Genomic DNA, 20656 nt, shown 5'->3' on the forward strand with positions numbered 1-20656 from the left:
CTTCCATGTGTAGTACTGAGTATAAAGTGTAATGTGTGGTATTCCTTTACATTTCCAAGGTAATTCTGCATTTCTACAAGTGCAGTCTTGTATTCTTTCTTCCATAAATACAATTAAAAATCTGTTTTTATGTTTTTGAGAAATAGAAAGAAATGTTGCTCCCCACAAAGAAAAGCTGATTATCATACAGATGAGGAAGTTGCAGGGTAAGCCTGCAAGGTTCTCAATTGTAGGACACAGAATGACCACCTTTTATGTCATTCTTGATGGCAATCTTTAATAATTCAGTGCTCATGCACGGTTTCAAATCAATTTGACATTTTGGTAAAATGCATTCCTCCCACAGATGCTGCTTGACTTGTGGATTAGATTGTTTGCTGTTCCTATTCCAGCATCTACAGTCTAGTATCTCCAGCCTTAATAATTTGGCCTTTAGTTGCACAACTGCCACATCCGAAGACTCCTCTCTGCACGCCTCTCCTCCCTCAATCCCCCTGTTGCATTCTCTTGCCTTTTCTTCCAGTAAACTTAAAAAGAAGTTGAAATCCATGTTGAGGACTACATGACTGAGGTGAATTTATCTACAAATTTGAGGTGTAGTAAAGCTTACTTTTCAGTATTTTATAACATTTAGCTGCAATAAGCAACATTGGGACATTGCCAGACATTATCCTTTTAGGAATCCTGCATTATTATTTCTGCTTTAAAGTGACTATGACCTGTTGTACTATTAATAAAGCTCTGCTCCAAACATGACCCTTAAGTTTCTTTCCTGTTAAATAATGGACTGTGGAACAAGGTAGTAGAGAAATATTGGTGTTTCTTAACAGGAACCCTGTGCTGCCAGTACTAGCAGTGCTTTCATCAGACACTTTCTCAACCTCTTCTGCCATGTTCCACATGCAGATTCCAAGTAGACGAATTAATGGGATTATGAGCAGAGGAGTTGATAATGTATATGTAGATGATTTGATAGTATTGCTATTCCTGGTCCAATAACTGTTCTTTGCAGATTGCAAAAACTAACCCAGGACAAACTATCATTAACCCAAATAAGGGGAAGATTCCACTCGATAGAAAATATGTGATCGATTTGTATCATGGCTTGGAGAAGTGCATTCACTTTTTTTTGTAGGCAAGAGGGTTGAATAGGGGGAACCTACATGTTTTGTGTTATCGTGAGCATTCATTTAGGGAGTGTGAGGCTTTTGTTTATAATGGCTTTAACTTTAAGTATTACAGTCTAGGTGAAGTAATGCGTGACTCTGCATCTTTTAAATCTGTCAGAAACTGTACAAGATGCAGTCCAGCTAATTTTTCTGGCTAATGGCCATTTGCAAACCACAAAGATGTACCACTGAGTTAACCTAATATAGAGGTCTTGACAATCAAGAAGACAATAGAAGTTGTGCAGATCAAATAGAGTTTACTTTCTCAAATTTAACCTACCGACTGCTGATATTTGAGCTTTTTTCTTTTTCCATCCTTTCCCCAAATTTTGTCAAATTTCTTTATGTATTATCTCTAAAAATAAAAATACCATTTGCTAACAAGAGAAAATCTGCAGATGTTGGAACTCCAAGCAACACACAGAAAATGCTGGAGGAACTCGGCAGGCCAGGTAGCATCTATGGAGAAAAGTACAGTCGATGTTTTGGGCCAAGACCCCTCAGCAGGACTTTTCTCCATAGACGCTTCCTGAGTTCCTCCAGCATTTTGTGTGTGTTGCTTTGCCATTTGCTAATTGGTTCACAGGGATCCACTGCATCCTTATGCAAGTACCAATATGTATGGTTTAAACAATGGATGTTAACAATTTTGGGGTGTTAACAAAACTTCAGTAATGATGATTATAGTGCTTTTTATTCTGATCTTTGCATATTGAATCTATGAACCCTTCTTAACTAAGTATCCAAATTTCTTAATATTTTCAGTTTTATTGACGATTTCAGTGATAATTTCTGGCTGATATTAATCAGATATTCCATGCTTACAGTTAATGATATCATAAGATCCTTAATCTACTTTACTTTAAAAATCTCATTTTAGAGCCAGCTGCTTGACTATTTGACACTCACTACTCTGAAGTCAGACAAGCCTACCTGTTCAGATATTATATTCTCATATGTTATTATAACGTAGAAGAAGACCTTTTGTCCTACTGAGTTTGTTGGCTGCATGGCATTCCCATTTCCCCACTTCCCTGTAACCCTTATTAGATTAACACCCCCGTGATTGTGTTAGACCTTGAACTTTATGTTTCTCCTTAATATGTGAAAGAAGTGCATATGTTTTTAGCTTGAAGTTTGTAAAATTTCCAGGAAGCCAGTCACCAAATATAGAGTTCCTTTTTGCCAAGTCACTTTGTCACTTTATCATTTCCTGTCCGAATCACCCTATGTACCTAGTATTACTTTATGTACATACATTCAGTCTATGTATGTAAGCTAATCTTGTGTACATGTAGCCATACTCAACAGTTACTTCTACATTTTGTTTTCTAGAATTGTTTTTGTATTTGTATTTATTGTGTTTTATGCTTATTATATTTCTTTTTATGCTGCATTGGATCCTGACTGACTTTCATTTTGTTCTCCTTTACATTTGTGTACAGAAGAATGACAATAAAAAATCTTGAATGTAGTGTATGCAAGTTGGAGCGAAGGAAATTGTGCAAATGAAATAGGCCAAAATAACCAGTTCTTTAAGTTCTACCCAACCCCTTTTCAATCCTTTTTGGAAGCAATAACCAGACATAAGAAAATGTAGCTTATATCAGTGGTCAGATCATTTCCTATTCGGCTGGTCTGAAAAAACGTGTTAACAATGAAATACTTTTGTTGGTTGATAAAATTAAAGAAGTCGATAAAAAATATGCTATTTCTCCCAGTAAGGAGCTGTACAAACATAGAGTTGAACTCCAATTGGAACATAGTTTATTATTAACATCCTCCATCGAAAATCAATTAATGAGAACTAGGAGTGATTTTTATATTCATAGTGATAAATCGGGTAAATTACTGGCTAACCATTTGAAATTCAATTCGGTTAAACGTCAAATTACTAAGATTTGTAAACAGGATGATACTTTCACGGTGGATCATGCTGGGATAAATCAAATCTTTCAAGAATTCTATACCTCTTTATATCACTCTGATTTTCCTCATGACTCTAATTTCATGCATGACTTTTTAAGTAAATTGAGTTTTCTGAAATTATCACCCGAAGAGTCCCTATCATTAGAAACTTCCATTTCAGAGGAAGAAATAATAACTGCAATCTCATCTTTGAATTCTGGTAAAGCACCCGGTCCGGATGGGTTTACAGTGGAATTTTTAAAATTTTTTTCCTCCATTCTTTCCTCTAAATTGTCTAGAATATTCAAGGAAGCAATCAGCTTAGGTAAATTACCACAATCATTTTATGAAGCCTCTATTTCCTTAATTCTTAAAAAGAATAAAGATCCTACTGATTGTACATCATACAGACCAATATCTCTTTTGAATGTAGACTCTAAAATTTTTTCAAAAATTCTAGCAACTAGATTGGAGAAGGTGTTACCTCAAATTATTTCTATGGATCAAACCGGATTCATTAAGAATCGCTATTCATCCTTTAATATTAGGAGGTTAATGAATATTGTTTATACCCCTTCATTTACCACCTCGGAATGTATTATCACTTTAGATGCTGCGAAAGCTTTTGACAGAGTCGAATGGCCTTATTTATTTAATGTTCTTGAGAAATTTAATTTTAATTTGACATTTATATCTTGGATTAAATTGTTATATTACTCCCCGGTAGCCTCGGTTTGTACAAATAATTATAGATCTCCCTTTTTTCGTCTTTTTCGTGGCACTAGGCAAGGTTGCCCTCTTAGTCCTTTGCTATTTAATATTGCTCTTGAACCTTTAGCAATTGCTATTCGTAACTCGCCAAATATTGTTGGTATTACCCGTGGGAACGGAATACATAAGTTATCATTATATGCAGATGATTTGCTGCTATATATCTCTAACCCGGAGAAGTCAATTCCTGCTATTTTAGATTTGTTAGCTCAATTTAGTAACTTCTCTGGTTATAAATTGAATCTTAATAAGAGTGAATTATTCCCTTTAAATAAGCATGTACCTATTTATTGATTTTTACCATTTAAACTGGTTAATGATTCATTTACATATTTAGGGATAACAATTACGAAAAAATATAAAGATTTATTTAAAGCTAATTTTTTTACCTTTAATTGATCAGATTAAACTGTTATTTACCAAATGGTCGCCAATGTCTTTGTCTTTGATTGGTCGGATTAATGCTATTAAGATGATCATTTTGCCTAAATTTTTGTATATATTCCAATCAGTCCCAATTTTCATCCCAAAATCTTTTTTTGATAATGTAGATTCAAAAATTTCCTCATATATTTGGCAGAATAAAAATCCTAGGTTAGGTAAAAAGTATTTACAGAAGTCTAAAAAGGAGGGAGGGCTTGCCCTCCCGAATTTTAGATTCTATTATTGGGCAATTAATATTCGATATTTAAAATTTTGGTTACGAGATCTGGATGTATCTTTAAACCCTCATTGGGTAAATCTTGAATCTAATTCATTACAAGGGCTTTCCTTGGGTTTGGTTTTAGGAACTTCACTTCCTTTTACTTCTTTTAAATTATATAAACAAATGAATAACCCAATAGTTAAGCATACTTTACGTATATGGTTTCAATTTCGAAGATTTTTTGGGTTTAATCAATTTATCCTAGCAAGCCCTATCTTGTCAAACTTTCTTTTTCAACCTTCCACGATGGATCAAGCCTATTCTGATTGGAAAATTAAAGGTATAATATCTTTTCGCGATTTATTTATGGATAATTGTTTTATGTCTTTTGATCAACTTTCTAATAAATATAACTTACCCAGATCTCATTTTTTCAGATATTTACAGATTAGGAACTTCTTAATTACTGTTTCCCCTAATTTCCCACATCCATATCCAACGGATATTTTGGAAAAAATTTTAGATTTAAATCTCTCTCAGAAAAGTGTTGTAGCAATTATATATAATATAATTATGAATCTATGTCCTGATGCTTCTAATAAAATTAAAGCTGACTGGGAAAGAGAACTTGAGATTACTATACCGACTGAAAAATGGGAAAAAATTCTTCAGTTGGTGAATTCATCCTCTGTATGTGCTAAACATGTGTTGATACAGTTTAAAGTAGTGCACAGGCCTCATATGTCCAAAGATAAACTATCTCGTTATTACTCTTGTATTAATCCAATATGTGACAGATGTCATTTTGAGATAGCTTCTCTAACCCACATGTTTTGGTCATGTACCCTGTTGCAGAAATATTGGAAAGATATTTTTGATATTATTTCAACGGTTTTAAATATAGATTTACAACCGCATCCAATTACTGCTATTTTTGGACTACCAATGATAGATTTAAATAATTTAACCTCTTCATCACGAAGAATGATTGCATTTCTTACTTTAATGGCCAGAAGGTCTATTTTATTGAATTGGAAAGAGATTAATCCTCCTAAGGTATTTCATTGGTTTTCACAAACTATGCTGTGTTTGAATTTGGAGAAAATTAGAAGTGCAGTTTATGACCCTTCCATCAAGTTTGAAAAAACTTGGAGGCCATTCATTCAGCATTTTCACTTAATGTAATATCTTTATTTCCAAACCTATTCTATTTCTCTGTATTGTTGTTGGAGGGGAATGGAGTCGTTGGCACTGAGGTTTTCTTCTTTTTCATTTTTAAGTTCTTAGATTTGCCCAAGTCTTTTAGTTTAGTTGATTAATTTTGTCTTTCTTTTGGGTTGGGGTTTTCTTTTTGGTTTTGGTTTTTTTTTCTTTTTCATGTTTTTTTTTAGTTTTTTTTGATCTGTTTTATCCGTTGTTAGTTTTACATGATTGGGAGCTTTATCAAATTTCAATATTGGACTTTACAATTACTGTTTGTAAGTGTAACAATTTATCTCCTATTATTTGTATCATTGCTATGTTTTGTTTATATATTCTAAAATTAATAAAGAGATTGAAAAAGAAAGAAAGAAAGAAAATGTTTAACAATCAGAATTTATTTCCAACTCCAAAAGTGAAGAGGCCAAATTCTTGGAATATTCTACAGAAATTAATTGAACTATATTTTTTTAAAAAGTTTAAAATTTCCAAAGGTTGGCAGTGAACAGACGGTCATGTTGAAAAGGATGTTTGATCATTGCTATCCATCATCATATCCTTAAGACTCAAGCTTAAACAGATATTCTTCCAGTCCTGTTTTAAAACAACTTGCTGTTTTTACTGGTAGTCAATTCTGCAACTCTTGGAGAGATTTAACATTAATATTACAATTTCCTCCCTTCTCATGAATCTTCACTTTTAGTACCCTTGACTTACAGAACATCTGCTGTCCAGAGCAGGATCCTGTTTTCAGTCCAAGATGCATGCATATGGAGTAACTTTGTCTGCAGTATCTTCTCCCAATCTTGTAGGAAGGAAACCAAATGTGTTCGGCAGAATGAAAGGTACAATCAGCAATGAAATTGAAGAAACGCAGCTTGGTGTTTGTAAAGGCTCAGGAACAAGGGAAGGAATATTTGTGATGAGAAACATCGTGGAAAGATACATTGAGGCACAAAAGACGATCCACTTATGCTTTATTGACTATGAAAAGGCTTTTGATAAAGTAAGACACGAGAAAGTAATAGAGGTGCTGAACAAGTACGATCTGGGATGGGAGAATGTGCAGATAATAAGGAACTTGTATTGGAAACAGAAAGCGGCGGTCAGGGTAGAAAATGAGCTATCACCATGGGCATGTATTAAATGAGGCGTAAGGCAAGGCTGTGTTGGATCGCCAGATTTGTTCAACCTCTATGGAGAATAGATTTTTCGGGAATGCGACCATCAGGAGACAGGTATTGGAATCAGAGGCCGGAAGGTGGGTAACATCAGGTATGTGGACGACACCACATTGTTAGCTGACAGTGAATGCGAACTGCAAATTATGCGGAATAAAGTGAATAAGAAAAGCCTTGACTACGGACTTAAAATCAACCCTAAGAAAACAAAATCGATGGTGGTAAGCAAAACAAACACTAAAGACTCATTCATGATGGTATCGTTACAAGTGAATGGACAAGACATTGAACAGGTGCGAAAGTTTGAATATCTTGGCAGATGTCTGACAGATGACGGGAGATCTGAGTTGAGATCAGAAGGAGAATAGGTATGGCTAAGACCCAGTTCATAAAGCTAAAAGATCTACTATGCAATCGGAAGGTAGACATTCAAAGTAGAATCTGCTTCCTGGAGTGTTACGTATGGTCAGTACTGAGGTATGGATCAGAAACATGGACCCTGAAGAAGGATGACATGAAACAAAACGAATTAATGCTTTTGAAATGTGGTGCTATCAATGAATGTTGAAGATCAGCTGGGTAGAGAAAGTTTCAAACGAGAGGGTTTTGTCCGAAGTTGATAGACCACAAATATCGCTGGAGAAGATTATGAAGTTAAAAGTTGCTTATTGTGGACACGTTATGTGGAGAGATAACATCTTGTTGGACTTGCTATATGGAAAAGTGGAGGGAAAGAAAGTCAAGTCAAGTCACTTTTTATTGTCATTTCGACCATAACATTTCGACCAGGCAGTGATGCAGCTGCTCAGGATGCTCTCAATACAACCTCTGTAGAATGTGGTGAGGATGGGGGTGGGAGATGGACTTTTCTCAGCCTTCACAGAAAATAGAGACGCTGCTGGGCTTTCTCTGCTATGGAGCTGGTGTTGAGGGACCAGGTGAGATTCTCCACCGGGTGAACACCAAGAAATTTGGTGCTCTTAACGATCTGTATGGAGGAGTCGTCGATGTTCAGCAGAGAGTGGTCGCTCTGTGTCCTCCTGAAGTCAACAACCATCTCCTTTGTTTTGTTCACATTCAGAGACAGGTTGTTGGCTCTGCACCAGTCCGTTAGCCGCTGCACCTCCTCTCTGTATGCTGACTTATCATTCTTGCTGATGAGACCCACCACAGTTGTGTCATCGGCGAACTTGATGATGTGGTTCGAGCTGTGTATTGCAGCACAGTCGTGGGTCAGCAGAGTGAACAGCAGTGGACTGAGCACACAGCCCTGGGGGGAAGGAAGAGGAAGGCAAAGAACAAAGTAGCTGGATAACATCAAGGATTGGACCAAGCTGGATAAGACTAAGAATATTGTGGACAAGTGTCGGGACAGAGCGGCGTGGAGGGAAATCGTCTGCCAACTGGAAATTCCAGGTGCGACCTAATGATGAACAGTTCAATAAAACTGGATTATGTACAGGTGCAAAATATGCCTAGAACCAGTATGTTATCATCTCTTCCACTGTTAATTCAACCCTTTTACATTAACCCAGCTTACTGATTCCTCATAAACACTAGAAATTGTGCAGATGCTGTAAATCCGGAGCAACATGCACAAAACGCTGGAGGAACTCAGCTGGTCAGGCAGCATCCATGGAAATGAACAAACAGTCATAGTTTCGGACTGAAATCCTCCTTCAGGACAGATGCAATGGCTCTCTGATGCTGCTCACAATTTCTTTCATTGAGATTAATCCTGATCTTTAGTGATATTTGTGTTTTCTTTTTGTTATGAGTATGAGACACCAACTTTTAAAACTTGAGTTTCTGAATCCCCAAGTTGTTTATGATATTGCAGTTTGGCAATAACTTAAATATTCCATAGAGTGAGTTGTAAGGAAACTATCTCCCATTGCCCTGTCTTACATAGACCATCTGGAGTAGTTGGTTACGTCAGACCTTTAAATCTTTTGTGGACCAGTAATATGTGATGGACAAAGCTGTGGTTTCTTTTCCACAAAAAGCTGTTTCATAATCATGGATATACCTTGAATATGTTGAAGACTTTTTCTGTAAATGTTTTCAATTTCCAATAACATCCTATAGGTCAACATGTGATTAAATTAGCTATTGAAAAGTGCTATCAATGTTGTCAGGATTTTGAGTTGCCTTTTATTTATCCCGTGGACTCTTCTGTATCCTTGGTGACATTAGCTAAATGTGTGCTGCTGTTCATGAAATCACAGCACAGAAATGGATGGGGTAGGGCCTATCTTGTCTTTGGCTTTATGTATCCACTCTGAATACTTAGCAACATGTTGTCATATTGCTTACATTCAACATGACTTGTATGGGTGTAGACATTTCAACTCTATTTAGCATTACTGATGTTTATTTTAACATAGAATATGGAGGTAAAACTAGAATAGAGTTAAAATGTCTTGACTGATGACCGCTAACAATGACTCATTTACTTATTTATAAAATATCACAAGGCATTTCACAGAAGTATTTTCAAATAAAACATTAATGCTAAGGGACAGGACAGTTTTGGGGTAGATGAACAACAATCGAGAAAAAGAAGTGCAAGTAAGATAAAGGAGAATGGAAAATGAAAGGAGGGAAAGACAAACCTAAGGATATTGACGACTAATGATATGGCTACGCATCGAAGAGCAGTTACAAATGAGAACAAGCAAGGGGTCACATTTGGAGAATTTAGATTTCATTTGCGGTGTTTGGCTGAACGAATATTCAAATCAAGAATGAGAAATTGTAATTTGTGCTTGTACAGGGTCAATTTGCTATTCATTCATTCAGCTTGTTCGTACACGTGCTTAGTTAATCACAGTGGTGTAAAACAATGCCTGTTTGGTAAATAATTTCTGTTTAATTATGCTTCCATCAGCACCCTTGCAATATCTTTTGACTCTAAGGGCAATATATAAATGGAAGCAGTTGTAATTTGGCACAGTGCAGAAATGTGATACACACTAATCCTCTATCTCATTTGGAGTTGTGTATAGTGCCTTGTTCTGGCAACATACTGTTTGTCTCCTGCTAGTAGCAACAGATTATTCCAATGCCAAAACAATGGGGAGAAAATTACTGTCTGCTGGTTATTCAATCCTCCAGCATTTTTTTGTGTTAATCTTCCTGCTGGGTTTATGAAGTATTTTATTTCATATGGGGGTTTTCCAATTTTTTTTACTGGTTAAAATCATATTCTATAATACATGCTTCTTCACAAGCATTTTGTGTAACTATATATTTCAAGAACATTGAGTTTGGTTCTAATTACTGTTTGTAACCAGGGAGTCAAAATCCTCTGGTATCTTTCCTGTCGGTCTCCCTTTTGTCGAGATAGTTGTGCAGTGATCTATACAAGCATTGCTGATGTGAGTGACTTGGTACCAAATTACTTTGTAGTACTGTTGGACATTTCCAGCACAAGGCCTTATGAAGGTTGATGATTGGGTGACAGCTCTCACCTGTTGATCTGGACAAGTTGGAGCCAAATGCAACAGCGGTACCTCTTATCTCTGGAAGCTGTGGCTGTTTGCCAGTGTAAACAAGACAGATGGAGGCATTAGTATTTTTTTAAGCAGCAGTGGCTACATCTTGTAAAGATTCCAGCATTGCTTTGCCAATGTCTTGTAGTAGCTATAAGATTATTTTGATGTTTGTATGTGAATAAATATATTTTCAGAATTCAAATGATTTTTAGAAGAATGATATACTGCTTATTTGCAAAACAACCTTGACAGTTCTTTATTTTAGATCTGATGTGTATTTGGAGTTCTTAAATAATTTCTGATCAAGAAGCTTGTATAAGTGGCTTGTAAACATTTTCCAAGAGCTCTGTCACATAATGTGAATTTTGTTTATAGATGCACTTTTTGGTGGGATTATCATCAAAATAGTCAAGAAAAGAGGTCAACAATACTGATATATATTACTGTATTTGCATAGTTAAATGAAACGTTCTCTTCGTAAATGTATTTGAAATGTTCTTCATCTTCCTTCATCCTAAGAGTAAAACTTAAGTGAAACATAAATATGTGGATTTATATGCAATAGCATCCAGCACTTGCATGCCTAAGCCAGTTATTCATAGAAAGATATATAGGAGTCACTGCTACATTGATTAGCTGAGATTATGCAATATTGTTTTTGAAATGCCAATGTGAAAAATTGTTAGCTAGTTTAGCAGAACTTTTCTTTAAAAACCAGCTCAGATCGTCTTTCTCATCACAACCCACATCCTCTTTTTGTCATTACTTCTACTGGGGCATAGGTTGCTGACAACAGCTCACCAGAGTCCTCTTTCCTGGGCAAGTCTTTCAAGTGGTCTCCAAGTATAGCCCATCTTTGAAGATCCTTTCTCTCCCAGGAATGGCGCTTCAATTGGCATGTCTGTAGCTCTGGGTTTTCACAGGATGGGCTTGCTAGCCCCATTGCCAATCCTCCTTTTGCAGCTGGGCTTGGGACTGTCTGTGGTGGAGTTCTTTTGTCATTTTTTTTGTATGTTCTTTTAATGCTGTCTCAGTGATTTTTGAATGATTATGTACAATTCTATCCATAGATCAACACTAAAGCTATTATCTAAATGGTCAAGATTTGGCCTAGATTTACTGTACATAAAGGAAAAAATATCTGTTGGCCCTTGGCCTTTTGTTCTCAGTACCTTGAAGCTAAGGGGAAAATAAACAGCCATAGTTTCTGATTATGTTTTTGACTTTTGCCTGGAGTGCACACAGATGTCAGATTAGAATTGGCTTTTCAGAATTAACCTTGGTCCAGGTTCTGGCATGAAGACTGACAATGTGGTGAAGTACTGGCCAGTACCAAATAAGCTTTGCCTGAATGAGAATCACCAACTTCAAAAGTGGAGGTGGGGGGATGTGAAGGAATGTAAATCAGCCCCGCCATACGAATTTATGACCTCGTTTTTGATTGGGATTGCCAGCAGGCTGTTATTTGAAGCTGAATTATATCTGTTATTAGTCAGAAACTAATTCAGGAAATGATTAGTTTCTAACTGAGCTTGTCATGTTTTATGGATGTGTTCTCATAACATGCAAGGCAAATCTCAAAGCAATAATTATACTTGGTATCTGCAGTGAGAAGCTGAATAATTTAAAAATACGACAAAATATAGATAAAAGAGGAACTAAAAAATTACAATACAAATATCTTCCAATGGTGACAGGAAAATACCAATCTCCTGGACATATCTCTATAGTGGAAATGTACCAAATACGCTTGCAAATCTGGAGTAACACACAATCTACCAAAGGAGCTCAGCAGGTCGAGCAGCATCAATGGGAGGAAGTAATTGTCAACATTTTGGATTGAAGCCCTGCATTACCAGCTGCACCAGGTCCTAATGCCGGGTTTTGACCCAAAACATCAACATTTTTCTTTTCTCCTGTCAATGCTGCTCAGCTCAGAGTTATTCTAACAGATTCCAGCATCTATGGTCTCTTTTGTCTCCATTGCAAATCCTGCAGTGCCATTCTTGGGTATTTTTTTATGGATGTTCAAGCTATGTAAGAAGTCCTCTTTCATCAATCATCTCTTCTCCAATCCTTAGGGCAAAAAGTAGTGTTGTTTAACCTTTATTATTTTGCAGTCTTTTCAGTGATGGATATAAGCTGATGTGATAGATTTAAATTTTCACATCTGTAAAGCAATTTTTCCCGTGAGGTAAATTTTGTTTTCAGTAATGTTCTTGTTGCTTCATTTATACCTAAAACTCTAAGAGTATTGCCACTGTAAAATATTGTACGAGTTGCGGTGCAGTTAGGAAGCTTGTGGGTTGATAAGCACCTACGTACATGGAACAACTGGATATTGCAGAAAAGAAACCAACCTGTCAAATTAGATGTAGAACATAGGACATTACAGCACAGTAATTTTGTCCACCATGTTCTACTGATCTTTTAACCTACTGTAAGATCAATCTAACCCTTCCCTTCTACATAACTCTCCATTTGTCTATCATCCATGTTCCTATCTAAGATATTCTTAAATGGTCCTAATGCATCTACCTCTACCACTACCCCTGGCAGGGCATTCCACTCACTCAGCACTCTGTGTAAAAACAAACAACTTACCTGTGACATCCACCCTATACTTTCGTCCAAACACCCTAAAATTATGTCCTCTTGTATAAGGCACCCTGGTATTCTTGCAGCATTGAATGTGTAGCACAAGTCACTACCAGCTTTAGTACACTGTATAGTAGTTATGGCGGATACACAGAATTTGTTGCGGTATTGTTAGTGTTCTCCTCAACTGCCCATCACCTCCCCAGTGCCCCTCCTCCTTCCCTTTCTCCCATAGTCCACTGTCCTCCTCCAATGTTTTGCCTTTTCTATCTATCACCTCCCAGGTTCTTACTTAACTGCCCTCTCACCCACCCTCTCACCTTCCCCCTCACCTGGTCTCAGCTATCACCTGCCAGCTGCAATGTTCCCTCTAATTTGTAATGACCAGAGTGCACAAAAGATCTTGTGCTGTGCAATTTTTTTGCTCAGTGACAACATGTGTGCACTGAATATTTTCTTCAATAAAAACTTCTAAATTGTGCAGACAAATCATCACAAACTCCATGCTGTCAATACTGTCCACATCAGAAACCGGAAACGAAATGAGATTGCATAGAATTGTGAAATATACTTACCGTGCCAGCAAGGTAGAGGATAGCAACCTTTTGTGCGCAGTTTAAATTCCTTTGCTAGTAGCAAAAGATGTGTGGCTAGCTTGAATTCCTTTGCCTTCCCCAATTTCTTATTCTGGCTTCTTTTCCCTTCCTTTGCAGTCCTGATGAAGGGTCTTAACTCAAAAATGTCGACTTTTATTCCCCTCCATAGATGCTGCCTCATTTGCTGAATTCCTCCAGCAGTTTGTGTGTCTTGCTGAAGATTTCCAGCATCTGCAGAATCCCTTGTGGTTATTGTTACTTTATCCACAGTTTTTCCCATTAGTTTGCTATAATTCATCACCGGACTCCTGCAAGTTATGGTTGCTAGTTTCCTTGAGCTGAAAATAATTGAAGAATTGTTGATCATGGGTATAGTTAGGACTGAAGCAACGTGCATCTGTGGTGAGTTAAGAGTTCTAAATGCTACCTTCACTGTCTGCAAATGGTGCTCACATAACTTTTGGCTATTTTATCTTGATATATCCTTGTTTATGTGAACTCACCATCCACATGCACGTAAATTTCTCATATTTCCTGACAATATTAGAAGGAGGCTGTTTGGCCAATCAAATCTATAGCAACTGTCTGAATTCCCATATGTCCCATTAATATGAACCCTATTATTTCCCCGCATCCCATCCTTCTGCCACTCACTTACAACTGTCAGCATATCTTTGGGATATTAAAGGAAACTAAAGCAAGCAGGGGAAACCACAGAGCAATGTAAAGAATAAACAAACTCCAAATGAAGTGCACCCAAGCCTAGAAATAAACCCTGGTCACTGAAGGTGTGTGCACCATTGCTAACCATTGTACCACTGTACCAGCCAATATCAAAGCAATTGAAAATAAAGTTTAAAAAAAATCACGGGAGTTTGCTGAGAATGCTGGCTAGAGCAAGCGGTTTTACTGAATGCAGTAAGGACCATTTTTAAATTGAATAAAATTGAAGTTAAATAAAAACGTAACCCATCTTAGCACGCTGGTTTGGGTGAGTAACACTGAGCACAGATGAATGAAGGTATCAAAGATATAGCAAGGGGTTAGGTTGGGTTACTCTGAATAGACCATTGCAACCTACATTTTGCAGAAGGGTTTGAGGAAACCCCCTTAAGAAAAGGAACATGTGGCAAAGCAAAATAGTTTATTCTGCATTGAAATGATAAACAATGCATGCTATACATTTAAAATCTGTTTAAGGTTTTTCTGCTAATGTTTGAATGGCTTTCTTCTGTTTCCTATATGCAGGGGTAAAGAGTATGAAAGCTTACTGGAAACCAAAGCTCAGATTCCAGACTCTCCCTTCAAAGCAAAGTAAGTGCTTACTTAAATAGATGAGGCTTATTTAATGTGTAAACAGCAATTAAGCTGTTATGAATAGAGGTTGCTAGCTCCTTATTTGGAGGGCAGCATTGGTAAATTAGCTTTGAGAATAAAACAAATAATACTAGAAATACATCATACTCTGCCTGCGTTAAAGAGGAAAGAAAATTTTAAGGTTAAGGATCTTGGACAAAGATAGATGGGTAACTAATTTATTCTGGAGTAACAAAAAACTTTAAGGGAAGGATTGAAGAACAGGTGAAGGCAACTAGAAGAGCATTCCCAATTGCTGTGCTTCATGGCTCTCGATTAATCTTAAGGAAATAACTGGTTATGATAACAGACCGGGTGGAAACAGAAGACCAACATAAAGTAAAGGGATCATTTGCTATCTGCTGTATGGTTACCAAAACAATATCTGCCAGTTATTATAGAAGTATGTCAGCGGGGTTACGAATTTCTCAGAGATTTGATTATCATAATAGGAACTTGTCTTCCAGCTTCTTCTGTTTGTGTTATGAATATAACTGAGGCAATGAACAAAACATTAGCATGAATTGATTTAGCACCTTGAATTTCCATTTAGACTAGACTTAATTTAATTGTGTTAAGTGAAGCTGAGCCATTAAGAGGTAGATGTGAAGTAGTTGATTTCAGTTACATTTGGTCACTGCTTTCCTGAGGTAAGGAATAATAGCAACTGGGCCTCCTGCTTCTGATCACTGTTAAGTGGTCTTTGTTTAGAAAAAGTCTGAATGGCAGTCCTAGGATAAGGACAGGTTTCGCAATGATTGTGATGGTTCTCAGACAGTGTAGTCAGAGAATACTTTCTGAACACTCATATGGCCATTTGCAATAAGAGCTGCTAGTATCTGCAAAACAAGAACTAAGGCACCAGCTGGTGGCTTGAGTAGTGGAAGACAAGCCATCTACTGTTTTTGCATTCGTACATACAATAGGTTGACAATGAACAGAACACTAAACACTGGCTTTAAAGACAATCTGATCATCTTTACCCAAGTTTATTAATGCAAATAAACATTCCCAAAATAATTAGCATCATTTCTTGAGTCATTGGTTTTATATCCTCTCAGCAGATACTGCATTGGAGGAGTTTGAGTTCAACAGTGTGAGGGAGTCCAATTAATGAGAGAAATGGGTAATTTTATTCATGTAATATGTGTCATTTCAACAGAATATGTTAATTCCACACTCTCAAACACTTTAGGGTGTGCTTTGGACTAATTTCTCCCTTAATGTCTTCAAAACTTAATGCTTGAATGAGGTGGGTGGGGAAATGATGTGATACAATAATGTATGTATTGAGATCCTTGTGAATAATTGTACTAAATGAAGTTGTTCTGAAGCATCTGTTGAGGGAGGTGTCTGGTTATCTTCTAGCTGTGAATTACACTGCTTCAGCTCATGCTGCGATGAGGAAAGTTGTATTTTGCTGTATGTCCTAGGGAGGGAAGGAGGAGAGTTCCATTAGGAGTTCCTGCTCCTTATTGTTGCCAACTACTAGGAAATGCAGGGTTAAGGATACAATAGAGCTCTGCGCTGATGTCTTTTTCCCAGTTAAAGAGCACTATCTGCACATATTGATGGGCAGTGGTAGTCTCAGTGAGATAGACGAGAGTTAGCAATACTTATAACTGTCAGCATGAATCATCAATTTCAATTGAGGATAAAAAGGAGGTTATATTGGCTCTGGTTTAGTACCATTTCATTATGTTTAATTTGTTGTGCAATTACTGTATTATTAGCAATGTGTAGAGACAAAGTTTGTACATCAATTGACATGATAATCATTAGGAAGATAAATCTGATAAGCACGTGAATATTTGATTAAAGATTTATGTAACCTATTAATTATTCAAAATACAACCCAAGTTCATGTTGTCCTGTTCCTTTCAATGAGTGTTGGTCATCAGAAATAGAATCATAGAGCACTACAGCACAGGAATAGGCCCTTTTTTTTCCCCTTCTAGGCCATGTAAATTGGTCTTTTGCCTAGTTCCACCTACCTGCACCTGACCAAGCTCCTTCATTTCTCTCTCATCCATGTACCCATCTAAACTTCTGTTAAATGTTAGATTTGAAACCACATCTCCCTCTTCCTGGTAGCTTATTCCAAGCTCACCCCACCCTCAAATTCCCCCTTATATTTCACCTTTCACCCTAAACTTATGACCTCTAGTTCTAGTCTCACCCAACATGAGGGGATAAAGCCTGCATGCATTGACCCTATCCATACCCCTCATAATTTTTTTATACTTCTGCAAGGTCTCTCATTCTCCAGTGAATAAAGTCCTAACCTAGTCAATCTTTCCCTGTAACTCAAGTCCCAGCAATATCTTCGTCAATTTTTCTCTACGCTCTTTCCAAGTCTTTGATATCTTTCCTGTAGGTTGGTGGCCAGAACTGCATGCAATACTCCAAATCTGTCCTCAGCAACATTTTATACAACTTCAACATAACATCACAACTCCTGTATTCAATGATCTAATTTTTGAAGGCAATATGCCAAAAGCTGTCTTTATGACCCTGCTTTCAAGGAATTGTGAATCTGTATTTTCAGGTCCCTTTGTTCTACCATACACCTCCAAATCCCTGCAACATGCCACTAGTCATAGACCTCCAGTCAGAAAGGCAGCCATCTACTAGCACTCTGTGGCTTATCTCACTCAGCCAATGTTGAATTCAACATGAATGCCATGCGACTTAACCTTCTGGACCAGCCTTCCATGTGGGACTTTGCTAAAGGGCTTGCTAAAATCCATACCCCCTCTTTTCCTTCATTAATTTTCTTGGTAAACTCTTCAAATACTCTATAAAATTGGTTAGACACGATCCGGCCATGTCTATCCAAATACTTATATATCCAGTCCGTTAGAATGCCTTCCAGTAATTTACCCATGAATGATGTCAGGCTCACTGGCTTATAATTTTTGAGCTTATTCTCAGAGCCTTTCTTAAACAACAGAACAACAATAGCTATCCTCCAGTGCTCTGGCACCTCGCCTGTGGCTAAGGACATTTTAAATATCTCTGCTAGGGCCCTTACAATTCTGCCTCTGTTTATTCCTCTCCACCATTTGCCATGCATATTTTTTGGCGGAAGAAAAGAAGCTATTGCTGAAACATTGCCTGTGTGTCTTCAGCCTCCAGTACCTCCTCCTTGATGGTAGAAATGAGAAGAGGGCATATCCTAGGTAGTAGGAGTCCTTTTTGAGGCATTACTGTTGAAAGATGTCCTCTTCTGGGGAGTCTAGTGCCCATGGTGGAGCCTGCTGACTTTGCACAGCTCTGCAGCTTCTTCTGATCCTGTGCATTGGCCTCTCTATACCAGACGGTAAACTGCTTGATATTTCTTAAATGGCTTGTGATGTTTCTAATTTTCTTGGTTGAAGTTCTGTTGTATCCTTTAGTGATGTATTTTTCCACTACAACTTTCTGTGGTGAGATCAGCAATTGTGGAGGAACATAAATTTCCGTTTACAGTAACCTGGGTGATCTTTAAAACATTTTCATTGTTGAACTGCATTGAAGCATATTCAGAATTATGAAGTTTTTATACCATTGAATGTGTCATAAATAGAACTGCAAGACTTTCAATGAAGATTGCAATGAAACTGCATGTAACTAACCTTCAAACTTGTGGTTATTATGATTTTGTTTTTCAAAAGAGTGTTGTAAATGTAGAAATTTTAGGGTTCTTATTCTTTCTGTTATCATATGCAGCAAGTAGTTGGTCAGAGATCAGGATTCCACCTTCTGAAGTTCAATTAGATAAGTTGGCTGCCTTAAGCTTCATGGTACCATAAGGCTTCTTCTTGAAGCATGTTTATTGTGACATGACACATCCTGATCTCCATATTTAAACCCTTTTCTAGCATTGGCCCATTTTTAAAAAAAACACTACCACTGTAAAATCTGCTATTTATGGTTCAAATGGCAAGTATTTCAGATTGTCAGCTGATAGTAAATTAAATGGCTGATGGAAAACAGCCAGATCAGCATTTACATATTTTCATTGTCTTATGAAAATGGGGCAGAATGGTGGTTAATGTAATGCTTTACAACGTTTGTTTTCACTGCTCTGGTTTCCTCCTACATTCCAAAGACATCAGAATCAGGTTTATCATCACTGGCATGTGACGTGTAATTTGTTAACTTAGCAGTAGCAGTCCAATGCAATACATAATATAGAAGAAAAAAAACAAAATAAAATAATAATAAATAAGTAAATCAATTACAGTATATGTATTAGTAAGATTAGTAATGTGGATTAGTAGTTTAATTGGTCACATGGGTGAAATTAGGTGATGCGGGCTCATTGTGCTGGAAAAGCCTGTTATCGTGCTGTATCCTTAAATAAAAAATAAAATTATCTGTAAATGCATGCACTGATATGGCTGAAAATAATTCTTTCTACTTAGTATTACAAAATGCTTTCTAGAACTCAATGTATCTGTCATCCACAGTCCTACACCAAAATATCCTTCTCCAGTATGCCCATGATATTAACAAAAAAAGTCAGTTAAATACTCAGAAATAACCTTTTTTTTCACAATTCTATGCTCTGTTGATCAACTATTCTTTTCACAAATTTCACTCTCCTGATCAACTGATTTCTGCCCAAGTGCTTGGTCATCCTGTCTATGATAATAGATTCAAGCTACTTCTCTACAATTGAAGTCTTAGAGTTGTGCTAATTGTTCTGCAGGTAATGGGTTAGGAATTCATTAATCTACATCTGTAATTTCACTAGCTTAATTTGGTAGGTCTTCTGATGCAAAATTTGTCTTGTGAAAATAGCCTGAGATATTCATGAATAAAATGGTATCAGGTTGGAGAACCACTATGTCTTAATCTCAGTGCATATGATATTCTTTTTCCTGTTATAGGGATGGCAGTAGCTGTCATTTAAAATAGAAAAGATTTACATGAAAGCCTGAGGGGGAGCTCATGATTATTATTATCATTTGCACAAGAGTACAAAGAGCTCTCTTTTCTCATTGTCTCAATCAAAAGCATACTTCAACAATGAAACACTGACAGAAGATATCATAATTCAGCGATTAAAAGTGAGAGTCCTAAAGATGACATAATGTGTATTTCATTTGAATTTCCAATGCAAATTCAGAAGTAATACATATTATGTGCTTTGTTCCTTTGGCCTCGAATTGGTGAAAACATGGAATGTTAATGCAAAATGTAGTTGAATGGCATTGTTGGCTGCTTTACCATTGCTGGCTTTCTCACGTAATACAGCTACCTTCCCATTCTCTCTGTACTGGTTAGAGGGGAAAAGATGAAGTTGGTGGAACATTTCTTTTTGAAGCCATATAATGAGAGGTTGTATTGAGACACCCAACACTGTTATTGACTGGGGTCATGAGTATGAATATAGTTTATGCACTCTAGAGCCCTTTTGACAGATTAAAGCTTTGTTCAGTGAAATAGCTGCTAGCAGAGCTTTTGGCAATAAGTTTTATTAAAACCATGAAGTATGAAAAGCTCACCATACATAGACTTAACATGCCACAGAAACTCCCATGCATAGTTTGCAGTACTAACAATGTCAATGAAGACAAACTAGGTATCTAGTTTAGTATCCAGAAGGATCTCACAAACAGTTGATGATGATTGTGATTACTGAAGAGAAATGTTTGCCGTACCAGCAACCTGTTCCTTCAGACTAGGTAGGCGTGACATTAGTTTAATATCTCATTCATGGGACAGTGCTATCAAAAATGAACTC

At 36.9% G+C, this 20656-nt stretch overlaps 1 protein-coding gene across 2 annotated transcripts in view; it reads left to right on the forward strand.

Moving 5' to 3' along the window:
* The window catches only part of scaper (S-phase cyclin A-associated protein in the ER), a 364073-nt gene that overhangs the window by 145855 nt on the left and 197562 nt on the right, over positions 1–20656 (forward strand). For both annotated transcript variants that reach the window (XM_063070449.1, XM_063070450.1), the window contains exon 21: positions 14815–14880. In XM_063070449.1, the coding sequence (XP_062926519.1) occupies positions 14815–14880 (66 nt within the window). The remainder of the gene's footprint in view (positions 1–14814; positions 14881–20656) is intronic.

The sequence above is a fragment of the Mobula hypostoma genome, chromosome 18 (genome assembly GCF_963921235.1).
Source record: "Mobula hypostoma chromosome 18, sMobHyp1.1, whole genome shotgun sequence".
NCBI classification, from domain to species: Eukaryota; Metazoa; Chordata; class Chondrichthyes; order Myliobatiformes; family Myliobatidae; genus Mobula; species Mobula hypostoma.